The 16,758-nt window shown below is 55.8% G+C and overlaps 1 protein-coding gene across 1 annotated transcript; it reads right to left on the reverse strand.

The window, feature by feature from the left end:
* Nucleotides 1-9,984: 9,984 nt before the first annotated feature.
* Nucleotides 9,985-13,750, reverse strand: LRRC8E (leucine rich repeat containing 8 VRAC subunit E). Its single transcript, XM_038740464.1, has 3 exons — nucleotides 13,598-13,750; nucleotides 13,233-13,375; nucleotides 9,985-12,238 (listed from the first exon to the last, which is right to left on the reverse strand). Exons 2-3 carry the CDS (start codon nucleotides 13,368-13,370, stop codon nucleotides 10,007-10,009), a joined length of 2,370 nt encoding a protein of 789 aa, XP_038596392.1. The 5' UTR covers nucleotides 13,371-13,375; nucleotides 13,598-13,750; the 3' UTR covers nucleotides 9,985-10,006.
* Nucleotides 13,751-16,758: the final 3,008 nt, after the last annotated feature.

Here is a 16,758-nt window from a genome sequence, read left to right on the forward strand (position 1 = left end):
CAATTCCACCCTCCATCTTCTCTGGGGAAACCCAATTTCCTTCCCCTTCTCCAATCTCCAGGAGGCAGCTGCCCACTCAGTTCTGCTGTCCCAGCGCTTAGAACCGTGCTTGGCACATGGTAAGCGCTTGACAAGTACCATAATTATTATTCATCCACTGAATGCCCTTTCAACATTCCACTTTGGAGTAAGGTGCCGAGTCATCCCCAAACCTTCTTTCCTCTACTCCCACTCCCTTCTACATCGCCCTGACTTGCTCCCTTTATTCATCCCGCCCCCGAGCCCCACAGCACTTATGTACATGTTGGTAATTTATTTATTTATTTATATTAGTGTCTGTCTCCCCGTCTAGACTGTAAGCTCGTTGTGGGCAGGGAATGTGCCTCTTTATTATATTGTAACCTCTCAAGCGCTTAGTACAGTGCTCTGCACACAGTAAGCATTCAGTAAATATGATTGACTGACTGACAGAAGACTTACTGAACTTGTACCCCCACCACCAGGTTGCCAACTGTTTGTAAATTCACGGACAGCCAAACCAACCTATAATTGGTCCCATCCATGATGCCTGCAAAAATATTTCAATATTTGTAAATATGGGTAAGCATGGTTGCAGGGGAAATGGCACTGTTTCTGGAAGGATGAGGGAGGGAGCTCTAGTCTTGTTGGCTAATCAGAGGCAGCACCAAACCCAGTTCCCAGAAGTACAGGCCGGGGGTGTTTGCTCGATGTCCAGGCAGAGAGAACCAGGGAAAAGGGGAGAGGGGGAGAGAGAGAGAGAAAGGTACTCATCTGGGGCCTTGCCCTTTCCTCCACTGCTGCTTTTGGGTCCTGGCCAGGCACTGGGGCTGAACGCAGGAGGCTCCGGAAAGAGGAGCGGAGGAAGACGTTCTGAAGTTACTCAGGCACAGCCAGCTAAAGAGCATCCTTTCTCTCGCCCCCACTCCAAATTCCCGGGCGTGGGGAGGCGGGAGAGGGGCATTAGCCTGCCAAGGGTCTGCCAAGGGTTTCCGCAAGGGTGTGAGTGCCCTGTTACGAAGCACCAGCACCGCTTGGCTGTCCAGCCTTCCGGGTGCAACTGCTGTGGAAGCGGCCCAGCATGGAGGCTGTGGGTTTTAAGGCTCTGGACCCCCCGCTAGATCCCTGAGCCTCCCGGGCGAGAGCCAGCGCACGGCAGAGTGATTTCAAGAGACAGCGTGGGTGTGGGGGAAGACAGATAAACACCGGCCACCCCTCTCCCAGTGCCCTGTTCTCTGTAGACTGTTGGACGTCTACAAACATCAAATGCTGTTTAGTTTTGTAATATTGAACTATCTTATGTCAATAAAAAAGACTGTAAATTTTCTTCACGCTGTTGGTTAAAAAAAATTAAATCTGGGTGCTCCCAGAACAGTAGGTCCCGATCCAGGTATGGGGGGTGGGGGGGCTTGCGTGGTGGAAGTGGGAAAGGCTGGGGCTGTAGCCTCCGGGGCTCTAGGAATCTGGGCAGCCCAGAGGGGTGTCTTTCCTTGCTCTCCCCTCCCCTACAAGAGGGACTCCAGAGCGATCCCGGTGGATTCTGACTCTGGAGTGGCAGGGCCAGAGGTCACTCGGGGATCGGATGGACCCTCCCCAAACCCCTATCAATCCCGGAGCTGCAGGGAGCGCACTAGTCGGGGAAGGGAGCAATGGGCGAGATACTGTCACAGTGCTTGCCCAAGGGTGGCATTCCCAAGAAAACTGCCTTGTGTGGCCTGGGCTAGGGTGGCCCTGACCCTCCGTCTTGGGAGTCTCAGAATCCAGCTGCTCTGCGGTCCGGCCGCTCCGGGAGGCAGCGGGGTATAGTGGCAGGGGAAAAGGACTGTGGCTCCAGCCCGGCCACTGACCCGCTGGGTGGCCGCCGGCAACACTGAACTCTCTGAGTCTCAGTGTCCACCCCGGTATAAGCACTTCCACCTGGAACTGCAGAGTGGTGGCTGTTTTCTCAGCCCTACCTGCCTAATAAAGACACCCCGTAGTTCTGATGAAGACAGATATAAGAAATCAAATGCGTACATCTCTGCTGGAGGGGTTACTGGCTGTCAAAAATGGACCTGAAAAAATGACTACAGCAGTGGTCCGTAGTGTCACCGTAGCAATGTATGTTCACAGACAGAACGTTAGGGATGCTAACACGGTGAAGTATGCATAAGAAAGTTACCGTCGGATGTCTACAAACATCAAATGCCGTTCAGTTTGGTAATATTGAACTACCTATGTCAGTAAAAAAAGACTGTAAATTTTCTTTATGCTGTTGGTAAAAAAAAATAATAAATCACTCACCCTGTTGACAACCTTAATTATGCCCCACCACTCAAAAAAAGCCTATGGTGAAACTCATAGAGATCCCATTTTAGGTAGTGAGGTGGCAATCACAGTGACAACTCATGGTGGGCAGGGAAAGTCACTGTTTATTGTTGTATTGTACTTTCCCAAGCACTTAGTACAGTGCTCTGGACACAGTAAGTGCTCAATAAATATGATTGAATGAACAGCCACGGTGGCCACGACTGCTACTGAGGAGGAGGAGGAGGACGAGGAGGAGATGGTTCGGAAGTACGACTGCTGCTGTTGCCGCTGTGGCTGAACTGGCCCTTCCGGGCAGTGAATGAGACTTCCCAACATATTTGGAATCCAGTCACCTGGCAACGCCAGACACCTCCATCCACAGCCCAAAGGGCCAGTTTTGGAGTTTCCAGGCAGCCGGGCCCGGTCACCAGCCTGCCATGACTATCTGGTTCAAGAAGTGGCCTGAGCAGCAGTAGCCATCTAGTCCAGTCAGAAATGCTGGGGCCACAGACAGTGACACAAGAAGAGGTAAATCAGTCCCCTTCCCTCTCCCCATCCGTCGCTCCCCTTTCTCCCTCCCCACTTCCCTCTTTTTCCTCTGCTCCACCTTCCTTTCTCGCTCCGACCAGGCCCCTCTTCCTCCCCTCTCTGGAGAGGAAACTCTTCCAAGTTCAGTTTCTTTCTCCGCCCCGGCCCCTTCATTCCGCAGAAGGCTTTCCAGGCCAGGGTGGGTCCCAAGAAGGCCTTAGTTGTAAAGAGTGAAGAATAGCTTCCTGCTCATTAGTTTGTTGATTAATAACCAGCAATTAGGTGATTGCAATTACTAATCGTATGTGAAGGTGAAATCCCAGGTTCCAGTCAGGCTGTAATTAGATACCTGCTTCCATTCGTTTCCTTCTCGACCAGTTTCAACAAGTCAGGGGTTGGTTGAGGGTAGGTTGGATTGTGCGTGTGTGCGCACGCGTGTGCGTGTCTGTGTGTGTTTGTTTGGTTTATGCATATGTGTGTTTGCATACGCGCACAGGCAAGGCAATGGCTGAGTTGACCCTGAACAGCTAGGCTTCCAAGTTCTGTCCTGTCGGGAAGCTTTTACGGTTTGCTTGTAGTCAAGTCCCTGTCCTTGCTCTGGGGATTGAGAGGAGCAAGTTCAGACATTTTTCCTCCGTGACTCCGCATCTGCCTCTGTGACCATGGTTGCCAACGTGATTAAGCGTTCAATGACTATAACGCTTCAGAGCAATTATAACTCGCCAACATCATCTTGTCTGTGGTAATGGGGAGCGCGTGGATTACTGAACCCCACAGACCACCCCCAACAGCATCCAGCAGGTTGGTGGGCTGGGGGTGAGTGCGTTTTAGCCGTAGGAGGGAATTTGAGAGAACCCTGATAGAAATCATTTTTAAATGCTGACTGAAACTTATCCTCCCCATAATCCTCTCTCTAATTTATTTCGGTTTCTGTCTCCCCTGTTAGTCTGTATGCTCCTTGAGGGCAGGGATTGTGTACTCTTCCAAATGCTCTGAACATAGTAGTTATTAAAGAAGCGGTGTGACTTAATGGAAAGAGCACAGGCTTGGGAGTCAGAGGACGCCGGTTCCAATCCCGGCTCCGCGGCTTGTCTGCTGTGTGACCTTGGGCAAGTCACTTAACTTCTCTGGGCCTCAATTACCTCATCTGTCAAACGGAGATTAAGACTGTGAGCCCCATGTAGGACAACCTGGTTACCTTGCACCTACCCCAGCGCTTAGAACAGTGTTTGGCACATAGTAAGCACTTAACAAATACCATTTTGTGTATTTATATATACACAAATATATATAAATGTTATTGATTGAAAACACCAGGAAGGGGCTGGACCCAAGATACCCCAGCGCTGCCCTCCTCCACCACAAAACCTTTCACTCAAGTTTTTTTTTTTTGATGGCATTTATTAAGCACTTAGTATGTGCAAAGCACTGTTCTAAGCACTGGGGAGGTTACAAAGTGATCAGCTTGTCCCTCAGGAGGCTCACAGTCTTAATCCCCATTTTACAGATGAGGTAACTGAGGCCCGGAGAAGTTAAGTGACTTGCCCAAAGTCACACAGCTGACAATTGGCAGAGCCGGGATTTGAACCCATGACCTCTGACTCCAAAGCCCGCGCTCTTTCCATTGAGCCACGAGCAGCTCAATTGATTGGTTTGAGTTTCATTATTCATTCATTCATTCATTCAATCATATTTATTGGGCGCTTACTGTTTGCAGGGCACTGTACTAAGTGCTTGGGAAGTACAAGTCTGCAACATACAGAGACGGTCTCTACCCAACAACGGGCTCACAGACTAGAAGGGGGAGAAAGACGACAAAACAAAACATGTGGACAGGTGACGAAACTGTCTTCTCCATGTCCTGCCCACGTTTTGGGGAGCTGCTGCAGCTAATAATAGTAATGATTATTATTATTATCATCTTACAGTAATACTAGTAATAGTATCCTTTAAGCACTCACTGTGTACCCAACACTTTACTAAGTGCTGGGGCAGATTCAAGATCATCAGATCAGATACAGTCTCTGACCTCATGGGGCTCACAGTCTAAGAGGGAGGGAGAACAGGGATTTTTTTAAATTTTTTAATGGTATTTGTTAAGCACTTACTATGTGCCGGGCACTATACTAGATGATGGGGTAGACACAAGCTAATCGGATTGAACACATGGGGCTCACAGTCTAATCCCCATTTTACAGCAACACAGCAGTTAAGTGACTTGCCCAAGGTCACACGGCAGACAAGGGGTGGAGCCGGGATTAGAAACTCCGTCCTCTGATTCCCAGGCCCAGGCTCTTTCCACTAGGCCACGTTGCTTCCCCATTTCTAAGAGATAGAAAAGGTCAAAATGAGGGAGGAGTGAGGAGCAACAGCAGCCATCAATCAATAATCAATAATCAATAATAACTGTGGCATTTACAACACTACGTGATTGGCACTGTGTTAAGCACTGTGGGAGAAACACTATCATCTGATCAGACATGGTCCCTATCCCGCGTGAGGCTCATAGTCCAAGATTGGGGGTGGGATGGGGAAGGAAGAGATAGTTAATCTCCATTTTACAGATGAGGAAACTGAGTATTGATTGAGTACTTACTGGGTGCGGAACACTGTACTAAGCTTGGGAGAGGACAATAGAGTTTGTAGCCACGATCCCTGCTCTCAAGGAGCTTCCAATCAATCAGTCAATTGTATTTATTGAGCGCTTACTGTGTGCAGGGCACTGTACTAAGCGCTTGGTCTGTCTCTTCCAGTCTAGTGGAAGAGACAGACACTAAAATAAATTACAGGTAGGGTGAAGCAACAGAGTATAAAGATCTGTGCCTAAGTGCCATAATGGTGGGTGGGGTGGGGTTGAGCACAGAAGCAGTGTGGCCTAGTGGAAAGAGCCCAGGCCTCGGTGTCAAAGGACCTGGGTTCTAATCCTGGCTCCGTCACTCGTCTGCTGTGTGACCTTAAGCGAGTCGCTTAACTTCTCTATGCCTCATTTCCTCATCTGTGGCTCAGTGGGAACAGCGTGGCTCAGTGGAAAGAGCCCGGGCTTTGGAGTCAGCGGTCAGGGGTTCAAATCCCGGCTCCGCCAATTGTCAGCTGTGTGACTTTGGGCAAGTCACTTAACTTCTCTGTGCCTCAGTTACCTCATCTGTAAAATGGGGATTAAGACTGTGAGCCCCCTGTGGTACAACCTGATTACCTTGTATCCCCCCAGCGCTTAGAACAGTGCTTTGCACATAGTAAGCGCTTAATAAATACCATCATTATTATTATCTGTAAAATGGGGCTTAAGACTGTAGGTCCCATGTGGGATAGGGACCTGGGTTCTAATCCTGACTCTGTTACTTGTCTGCTGTGTGACCTTGGGCAAGTCACCTAACTTCTCTGAGCCTCAGTTTCCTCATCTGTAAAATGGGGATTAAGACCACGATCCCATGTGGGATCATTTATATCTACCCCAGCACTTAGTACAGTACCTGGCACAAAGTAAGCACTTCATAAATACCATTATTATTATTATTAGCAATAATAATAATAAGTAACTGAGTGATGTTGAAGTGTTGAAGAAAAGAGATGTTGAAGAGGAGAAGCGTGGCTCAGTGGAAAGAGCACAGGCTTTGGAGTCAGAGGTCATGGGTTTGAATTCCCGGCTCGGCCAATTGTCAGCTGTGTGACTTTGGGCAAGTCACTTAACTTCTCTGTGCCTCAGTTAACCTCATCTGTAAAATGGGGGTTAAGACTGTGAGCCCCCCGTGGGACAACCTGATCACCTTGTATCCTCCCTAGTGCTTAGAACAGTGCTTTGCACATAGTAAGCACTTAATAAATGCTATCATTATTATTATTAAGTGTTGTAATGATAATAATAATGATAACCCTGGTATTCGTGAAGCGCTTACTATGTGCCAAGCACTGAACTAGGTGCTGGGGTTGATACAAGATAATCAAGTCGGACACAGTCCCTGTCCCAAATGAGGCTCACAGCCTAAGCAGGAGGAAGAGGGGGTATCGAGGAAACTGAGACCCAGAGAAGTGAAGCGACTTGCCCAAAGTCATCCAACGGGCAAGTGGCAGAGCCGGAAATAAGGACTTCCAGGCACAGGCTCTCTCTCCTTGGGAGAAGCAGTTGGAGGGATATCGGGCCGTGGAGGGGAGAAGTTAATCAGGGATGGCCTCCTGGAGGAGATGTGATCTCAGGAGGACTTGGAAGATGGGAAAAATTGTGATCTGCCAGATGTGACGGGAGAGGGGGTTCTAGGGAAGGAGGAGGGAGGGAGGGTGTTCATTAATTCATTCATTCAATTGTACTTATTGAGCGCTTACTGTGTGCAGAGCACTGTACTAAGCGCTTGGGAAGTACAAGTCGGCAACACATAGAGACGCTTCCTACCCAACAACGGGCTCACAGTCTAGAAGGGGGAGACAGGCAACGAAACAGAACATGTAGACAGGTGTCAAAATCGTCAGAACAGATAGAATTAAAGCTAGAGGAGCAAGGGGTTGGTGGTGAGAGAAATGGGACTGAGATACAGTGAGGAGATGGGGGTTTGAGAAGCCAAGTAGGTGGGCTTGTAGTGAGAGAGAGAAGCGAGGATGGGTAGGAGGGACAGAGCTGCTGGAGTGCCATGTACTGCTGAGACAGAATAACTCCCAGCCACTGGGGCCTTCTAGTCTAAAGACCCGGAAAACCCGGAGGGAAGGAAGGAAAGAGGAGGGGATGAGGGGCCAGGAAGGGGAAGAAAGCCTGGAAAGGGAGAAGCAGAGAGGAAGGAAAGGCAGCAAAACCGTAAGGGGAGAGAAAGGCTAGTTTACATCCACCTTTCCCCCCGGATTTGCTGAGTGTGGCCTGATGAGGAACAGCGAGGCCTAGTGGGAAGAGCCCGGGCCTGGGAATCAGAGGACCTGGGTTCTCTGCCTGTTGGGTGACCTCGGGCCAGCCACTTCACTTCTCTGGGCCTCTGTTTCCCCACCTGGCAAGTGGGGATTCGTCACCTGTTCTCCCTCTCGCTTAGATTGTGAGCCCTGTGCGGGACAGGGACCGTGTCTGAGCTGATGTTCTTGCGCCTACCCTAGTGCTTTGTAGAGTGCTAGACAAAGAGCAAGCACTTACTAAAGACCATTATTATCATGGTCAGTCAGTCAGTCAGTCGTATATGTTGAGTGCTTACTGCGTCTAGAGCACTGTGCTAAGCACTTGGAAGAGTTCAATATAACAATAAACAGATACTTTCCCTGCCCACAGAGAGCTTACAGTCTGGAGGGGGAGACAGATATTAATATAAATAAATGACAGATATGTACACAAGTGCTGCGGGGCTGGGAGGGGGAGGAATAAAGGGAGCAAGTCAGGGTGACGCAGAAGGGAGTGGGAGAAGAGGAAAGGAGGTTTAGTCAGGGAAGGCCTCTTGGAGGAGATGTGCCTTCAGTAAAGCTTTGAAAGGGGGGGCGAGTGACTGTCCGTCGGATTTGAGGAGAGAAGGCATTCCAGGCCAGGGGCAGGATGTGGACAAGAGGTCAGTGGTGAGGCAGACGAAAGTGAGGCGCAGTGAGAAGGCTAGCATTAGAGGAGGGAAATGTGAGGGCTGGGTTGTAGTAGGAGAGTAGCGAGGTAAGGTAGAAGGTTGGCAAAGTGATTAAGTGCTTTAAAGCCAACGGTGAGGAGTTTCTGTCTGATGCGGAGGTGGGTGGGCAACTACTGGAGTTTCTTGAGGAGTGGGGAAGTATGGCCTGAACGTTTTCATAGAAAAATGATCCGAGCAGCAGAGTGAAGTATGGACTGGAATGGTGAGAGGCAGGAGGCAGGGAGGTCAACAGGAAGGCTGATATAGAAATCAAGGCAGGAGAGGATAAGTGACCGGATTGACGTGGTAGCGGTTCGGATGGAGAGGAAAGGGTGGATTTTAGCGATGTTGTGAGGGTCAAACTGACAGAATTTAATCATGGATTGAATATGTAGGTTGAATGAGAGAGAGGAGTCAAGGAAAACACCAAGGATACGAGCTTGTGAAGGAAGGACGGTCACGCCGTCTACAGTGATGGGAAAGTCAGGGGAAGGACAGGATTTGGGTGGGAAGATAATGCCCCTCTCTTTCCGGACCTCTTCCTCCCATCATCATCTCAGCCCCACATAGCCCATCCTTCTGCTCTCTGATCCATCCACCCCCAGCTCCATTCCCTCCCTGAGGTCCTTCCGATGGAGAAGGGGTTCTTCTGTGGCGGCCTGTAGTTTCAAGGAGCTGGAGGGCAGGAGAGGGGAAAGCGGATCCAAAGGGGCGACTGGGGGATAGCAAGCTGTGTGTATGTGTTGGTGGGGGAGTGGCGGGGGGCAGCAAGGAGGGCAGGAGGGTCCGGACTAGACACCAGCCGGATTTGAATAATAATTATTCTATTTATTAAGCCGACGGAGACATACAAAAGACACAGACACGATCTCTGTTCTGAGGAAGCCATGGTTTTGGATTTGGAAACCCCCAATCCCCAAACTCCAGAAATGAGGGTAGCGAACAACTGCTGCATCAAGGGTGGGCAAGCATCCCCCATCCACGCCACTGCCACGGCCGGGGGGCAAGGTCTCAAGTCCCCACCTCGCCCCTCTGTGGGGGGGAATCCCAGGCAGCCGGGGATGGGGGCGGGGGAAGCAGAGTCTTGGAAGCACAGTCTGGGAGCAAAGCTCTGGGAGCCCAGTGTGGGATCTTCTCCTAGGGACTAAAGGCACTACACGCAGGCAGTCTTGGTGGGGCGAGGAGAACGGGGGAGAAGGACACGGGGCCGGGGACCCTGCTGCCAGCTGAGGGAACCGGTCCGGATGCCGGTCTCTCCCTTAGGCGCGCCCGGTGTCCCCGGCATCCCGGAGCAACTAATCCCCTCCAGGAGCCCCGCCTGAATCCCACAGACACCGGATCCCTGGAGAAACCAGTCTCCAGGATTTCCACCGGGCTCCACCGGGCGAGGGTGTCTGCTGGGGCGGGTGTGGGGGGGACACTTGTCCCTTTGGAGGGGGTGGGGGCAAATCCCTAGGGTGGGGAATCCAGCTGGGATGGGGCGGGGACCGGTGAGGGAATGGGGTGGGGGGGGGTGGGGGAGAGGGAGGGGAGGCGGGGGCCCTTTGCCGGAGGTGGAGCAAAGGGGCCACCTCTGCCTCCCCCAGCCCCCTTGGTGGAGGCGGGAGGGCAGGAGCTCACTCCTCTTCCATCTTCTCCCGGACGTCAGCGGGCAGCCCCTCGTAGAGGGCGTCCTCCACGATCAGCCCCGCCTTGCGGAGGCCGGCGCAGTCCCCCAGCTCCCCAGGCAGGCTCTCCAGGCGGTTTCCTTTGAGGTCCAGGCGGGTCAGAGCCTGCAGCAGGGCCACGCGGGGTGAGAGGTGGGGGAGCCGGTTGTGGGCGAGCAGCAGGGTGCGCAGCTTGCGGCAGAAGAAGAGCTCATCGGGCAGGGCCTCCAGGGCGTTGTAGGAGGCGGCCAGGTGCTGGAGGTGCTGCAGGAGGCCGATGCCCGCGGGCAGGGCCCTGAGGCCGTTGTGGGAGAGGTCCAGGAGGCGCAGGTTGGTGCAGAGGCCCAGCTGCGGGGGGAGGGTCTCCAGTTTGTTGTGGCTGAGGTACAGCTGCTCCAACCCCTTGAGCTTGCGCACGTGCTCGGGGACGTAGGCGATCTGGTTGTGCCACAGCTTGAGGGTGACCAACTTGCGGCAGTGCTGGAAGCTGAGGATCTCCTCGATGGAGCGCAGCTGATTGTCGCGGAGGTCCAGCTCCTGCAGGGCGGCCAGGCTGAAGACGGCGTGGGGGATCCGCTCCAGGCCGCAGGCCACCAGCTCCAGCTCCCGCAGGCCGGCCAGCTTCTTCAGGCCGTTCAGGGCCAGCAGGCGGGCCCCGTCGTTGTGCAGGCTGAGCCGCTGGAGGTGGCCCGCCACGTCGGCCAAGCTGGCGGGCACCTTGCCCGCGTTGCTCCGGAGCGACAGGCTCTTGAGCAGCTTCAGCTCCTTCAGGCTCTCCAGGGCGGCGGCCCGGGCCAGCTCGGGGGGGAAGAGGCCCTCCAGGTGCAGCTCCTCCAGGCCGCGCAGGCCAAAGATCCAGGGGGGCACCTCGCGCAGCTCGGCGCACTGGACCCGGGCCACCTTGAGCCGGTCGCGCAGGAAGACCAGGGAGGAGAAGGGCAGCTTGGCGGGGGAGTGCAGCAGGCTGAGCTCCTCCAGGTGGGCCAGCTGGGAGAGGGTCGGCGGGAAGGTCACCTCGCCGATGGCCTCCAGCTTCAGGGCCTCCAGCTCGCTCAGCTCGAAGACCGGATCGGGCAGGCCGGGCAGCATGCACAGGGCCAGCTCCAGCCGGCCCTGCCCGTTGCGCTGCAGCTTCTGCCTCAGCTTCTCCGCCGTCCACTCGTGGTTCAGGTTGAGCTGCTTGAGGCGGCTCTCGCTGACCTCCGAGAGGAAGACGGCGAAGCGCTTGGAGTAGAGCGAGTCGTACTGGTCGATGAGGTGCAGCATGAAGGCGAAGTCGTTCTTCACGTCGGGGATGTCCCCCATGCCCGTCTCCTCCCGCACGGAGCGGAACGAGTACTCCTTCAGGGGGCGGTGGAAGAGCCAGTAGAGCGTGTAGAGGCAGGTTAGTCCGTAGACCCCCACGAAGGAGATGTAGCAGAAGGCCAGTTTGGAGAACAGGTGGGCCTTGGTGTGGTTGCAGCAGAAGCTGGCGTAGCCCGTCACCTCGGCCGTCTCCACCCAGCAGGGCACCAGGAAGCGGATCTTCTCCACGTAGATGACGTTGTAGACCAGGATGGCCAGGAATTTGCCCACCTTGAGGACCGTCTGGCGGATGTACATGCTGTACAGGATGTCCCCCTCCTCCACGTGCACCCGGAACTTCTTCACCTTCTCAAACAGGGCCTTGGCCTGCTCCCCCTCCTTCTTGTCCAGCAGGCTGACGGCCGGGGGCTCCGTCACCACCTTCTCCGGCTCCGCCGCCGGGGCCTTCTCCGCCGCCCCTGCCTTGCCCGGGCCCGCGGGGCCGCCGCCCGCCGCCGCCCGCCCGGGGGGGCCCTTCTGGTTCTCGCCCGAGACCTCCGACAGGGCCCGGGTGGTCCAGGGCGAGTCGAAGCACTTGCCCAGGATGGAGATGAAGTGCTCGATCTTGGAGCTGGTGCCCGGGAACTTGAACCAGAAGCTGGTGCAGACCATGAAGATCAGGGTGTGGATGACCACCAGGTAGGGGAAGTACTTGGCGTACCAGTGGAGGGCTGTCTCGTAGCACAGCTGGTTGATGAAGCTGTACTGTTGCAGGTCCAGGTTGTTCTTCAGCCCGTTCAGCTCCTGGGCCTCTCCGTTCCCCACTGGGAGCGCCCGGGACGGCTCGCTGCAAGGCATCTCGGAGGTGTTCTCCCTGGGCACGTGGCTGGGCAGGCAGATGATCTTGTCCTGGGTCACCTGGGTGGCCGAGGGAAGAGGAGGAGGAGCTGGAGGGGGAGCTGGAAGAGCTGGAGGAGCTGCCGTCTTGAACTCCCACTCTCTCTCCCCACCCCCTCTGGCCCGGGTGGCAGCCCCCCCCCCCCCCCCCCCCCCCCCCGGCTCCTAGCCCCGCCCTACCTCCTTCCGCCTTCAGGCCGAGGCCCCCATCCCAGTCCTTTGAAACACTCCTAAAAAACCTCCTCCGAGAAGGCTTCCGCATTCGTCCTTCCCTACTGGTCATACCAATAGTGGCACTTCCCCCCCCCCCACCCCCGCCGCCCTCTCCCTCCATCCTTCATCCATCCCTCCTTCCCTCCTTCCCTCCCACCCTTCCTGTGTCTCTCCCTGTATCCCTCCATCCCTTTGTCCAAACCTCCTCCCATCCCTCTGTCCCTCCAACCCTCTCTCCGTTCCCTCTCTCCGTCCCTCCCCTGCTTGGTCCCGCCACCTCTCTGATGCTTCCATTTCCTCCTGCACACCTACAGCTTCAAATCCCTGTTATTTGGGCTCTGGGGCTCCTCTTTTTGGTCCTATGCCCTGGCCGCTTGGGTGCTACACCTCCCGGCCAGGTCTTTTCCTGCCTTCCCCAGTTGACCGTGCACTCCTTCGAAGGCGGGGACCACATCCTCGTCCCCAAGCACCCTGCCCGACGCTTCTCACACATTAGACGCTCAACAAACACTGTCGATCGATTGGCTCTGCAGGGCCCAGGAGCCGTGCTCCGGGTTCAGACCGTAGGCTGACTGATGGGGCTCTGTCTGGCTCCTCCTCGTCCAACCTCTTGTCCCTTACCCCCCTTCCCAGGCTCCCTCCCATCACAACCCCAGGCTCCCTTGGGCCTTGCCCGTTGGTCCCTATGGAGTCCCCGAGACCCTCCTTTCATCCCTTCCCCCTGCTCCGCCTGCCCCCTGCCTGCTCTTCTCACTGCCCCTGGAATTCTCCCTGCTCTCCCCTGCCCCGGTCCTCTGCCCACCTGAAGGGTGCAGCCGAAGACTCCGATCATGAGCATGGCCACAGTGATGTACTCGGCCAACACATCCCACCAGGGCTTCAGCACCTTGAAGGCGGGTTGCTGCTCTGTGAACTGCTTGAACTCAGCCACCGGGATCATCCTTCCTGCAGGGAGGAAGCGGAGGGGGTGGGCGGGCGAGCATTCAGCAAGGGAGAGAGGACCCCGGGGTCGGACGACACCCGCCGCCGCGCCCCCACCCCCAGCCCAACTCTGCCCCCATTTCAGAACCCAGGTTTCCTGCTGTCCGGCTCCCCCAGTTCCCCGCTCCTCACCCGCCCTACCCCTCCCAAAGCCCGAGCCGCCTTGCTCCCACCCTACTGCCTCACCTCAGGCCCTGGGCATCCAGGGCACACTGCTCCAGGCTCTCCGGCGGTGGTTAAAGGGGCAGGATGGCGGACAGCCCCCCGCCCCCCCCCGGGGGCACTCCCCATGCCACCTCCAACCAGAAAAGCCAGCTCCGCCTGGGCCTTGGCTCAAGTTCCCAGGGCCTCGGGGCAGGGAGCAGTGTACTGAGGCAGAGGCCCAGTGAGGCAGGCCCAGCGGAACGCCAAAGGCCGAAGGGCAGGACACCTGATTCTGGGAGGAAGAGCACCGAGGCCCGGCAGCAGCGGGGAATGGGGAGGGCTGGATGGGCAGGACGCCTGGGTTCAGAGAGAGGCCGGGGTGGGGGTGAGGGGCGAGTCGTGGGGCGCGGGCAGCGGGGAAGTCGGGAACCCTGCTTCTGGGAGGCAGAGGAGGCTGGGAGGTTCTGAGATGGGCGAAGGCCGGGTGAGCGCACGGGAAGGAGGATGGCTCCTCCCGGTCGCTGTTCCACAGAGGCAAGGTTCTCATTATCCCATTTGGGGCTGAAACGGGCCGGCCGGGGCGGAAGTCAGCGGGGGCCCGACCTCACCCTACCATGGCATTTGGGTTGGCCCGACGCCTGCCGGGATCATTATCCCCAGACAGCCTGAGACGTCCCTCCCCGGCCGGTCGGGAAGCTCTGGGCACGGTCCCTACTCCCCGTTTCCTGCTCGGGGTCCAAGGAGGAGTGGAATCCCGGGGAGGCGGGGGACAGAAGAGGGGCTGGGGAACTCGGAGCCAGAGGGGCCGGCGGAGAGGTGGACCAGGCGTCCCGCTCATCCTCAGACCTAGGGCAGAACCCAGGCCCCAGTTAGGCGGGTGGCCGGCCTCCTGCTGGCTGGCCGCCTCCTTCCCCCCCACCCCCCACCCCTGCCTCCCTCCCCTCTCCCCCTTTTCCCCCCCCCCCCCCCCCCCCCCCCGCATTGGCCAGCGGTGAGCCCGTTGTTGGGTAGGGACCGTCTCTATATGTTGCCAACTTGTACTTCCCAAGCGCTTAGTCCAGTGCTCTGCACACAGTCAGCGCTCAATAAATACGATTGAATGAGTGAATGACTAGGCTCGCTCCGGCCCTCGGTTTCTCCACCGCCTACGAGCCCCAGTCTCTCAGACCCTGACATTCTCTTCCCGCCTCCGCAGCCTGCCCCCTCCCTCGGGCCAGAGCCATTCCGTCCCCAGTCCTCAGTTCTCCCTGTCCTCCCTCCGGCCCCTCTGTTCTCCTTCCTTCTCCCTCCCTACCCGCCTCCGGCCTTGATGGGGGGGGGGAGGGAGAAATAGGGCAGAGGGCCGGGAGCTGAGTGGCAGGGTGCCCGGGATGGAGTCTGGGCTTCCCCGGGCTGCCGCCCGTTCCCCTGGATGCAGGTCGAGGAAACTCCCAGCTCCCTCGTCCCGAATCCCAGTCGATCCCGCTGACACTGGTGCTCCCCTGCCCAGGCCCCTCCAGGGGAACAGTGAGCAGGGGGAGCCCGAGGAGTTCTGGGCCAGCCCCAACAGTTCTAGGCCGGGGCCCCAAGTGAGGCATGCCCTCTCTTGAAGCCTTCGCATGTGACGCACTTGAAGCAAATGCAGCTGGGCCTTAATACACCTGCCCCGGGTGCACACACCTACTTAATCCGCAAGCATACCCAAAGCCCGCATCCGTGCAGGCAGAGCCCACAGCCACGCACATGGAAACCACACATACGCACGGCCACGGGGTTCCTCATACACGCAAGCACAGTCACTCGTGGATAGAAAGAAACACACATACAGAGGAACCACACACATATAGTCAAACACTGGCACACATATCTCCCCTTCTCTCCCCACTCCTCCCCCGCCTCAAAAGGCAGACTTACACTGGATTATAGTGAGAATAATGCTGTCTTGTTAAGTGCTTCCTATATGTCAAGCACTGTACCCAGTGCTGGGGTAGATACTGGATAATCACGTCCCACACGGGGCTCATAGAGTAAATAGGAGGGAGAACAGGTTTTGAATCCCCATTTTGCAGATGAGGGAACTGAGGCACAGAGAAGTGGTGACTTGCCCAAGTGGCAGAGATGGGATTAGAACCCAGGTCCTCTGACTCCCAAGTCTGTGTTCTTTCCACTAGGCTCCACCGCTTCTCTACTTCCCTGAGTTTGTGGATTACACAAACTCAGAGAAGTATTCATTCATTCAATCGTATTTATTGAGCGCTTACTGTGAAGCGCTTCGGAAGTCCAAGTTGGCAACATATAGAGACTGTCCCTACCCAACAGTGGGCTCACAGTCTAGAAGGGGGAGACAGAGAACAAAACCAAACATATTAACAAAATAAAATAAATAGAATAAATATGTACAAATAAAATAGAGTAATAAATACATACAAACATATATACAGGTTCTATGGGGAGGGGAAGGAGGTAAGGCGGGGGGCATGGGGAGGGGGGGAGGGGGAGAGGAAGGAGGGGGCTCAGTCTGGGAAGGCCTCCTGGAGGAGGTGAGCTCTCAGTAGGGCCTTGAAGGGAGGAAGAGAGCCAGCTTGGCGGATGTGCGGAGGGAGGGCATTCCAGGCCAGGGGGAGGACGCGGGCCGGGGCGGGACAGGCGAGAACGAGGTATGGTGAGGAGATTAGCGGCAGAGGAGCAGAGGGTGCGGGCTGGGCTGGAGAAGGAGAGAAGGGAGGTGAGGTAGGAGGGGGAGAGGTGATGGACAGCCTTGAAGCCCAGGGTGAGGAGTTTCTGCCTGACGCCTAGGTGGATTGGTAGCCACTGGAGATTTTTGAGGAGGGGAGTAACATGCCCAGAGCGTTTCTGGACAAAGACAAGCCAGGCAGCGATGTGAAGTATGGATTGAAGAGGGGAGCGACAGGAGGATGGGAGATCGGAGGGGAGGCATTCATACAGGTACAAGTATGTACCTGTAGGCATTCATCCACAAACACAAGAGCATAAGGACACACACATGCTCACTCACTCACCCTTACATATGACCAAAGAAACATACACGCCCAGACTTAGGGACAGGCGCAGGCACGGACAGTCAGTGAGTGATTCACGCTCACGCTCCCCTTTCCACCCCCTCCTCCACTAGAGCCACCCCGCACATGCTCCCAATATATGCAAAATGTGTAGCCACAGAGAAGTGCACCCAAGGTACATCCTATCAGCTCCTCCCCACAGCT

Source organism: Tachyglossus aculeatus, chromosome X1, assembly GCF_015852505.1.
Source record: "Tachyglossus aculeatus isolate mTacAcu1 chromosome X1, mTacAcu1.pri, whole genome shotgun sequence".
In the NCBI taxonomy this organism is placed as follows: domain Eukaryota; kingdom Metazoa; phylum Chordata; class Mammalia; order Monotremata; family Tachyglossidae; genus Tachyglossus; species Tachyglossus aculeatus.

What these genes read in the sequence shown, in the direction of transcription:
- LRRC8E (XM_038740464.1), bottom strand. Translation starts at nt 13,370, where the DNA reads ATGATCCCGGTGGCTGAGTTCAAGCAGTTCACAGAGCAGCAACCCGCC. An exon ending in TCTTCGGCTGCACCCTTCAG is followed by an intron (nt 12,239 to 13,232) that starts GTGGGCAGAGGA and finishes TCGGCCACCCAG; the next exon opens with GTGACCCAGGACAAGATCAT.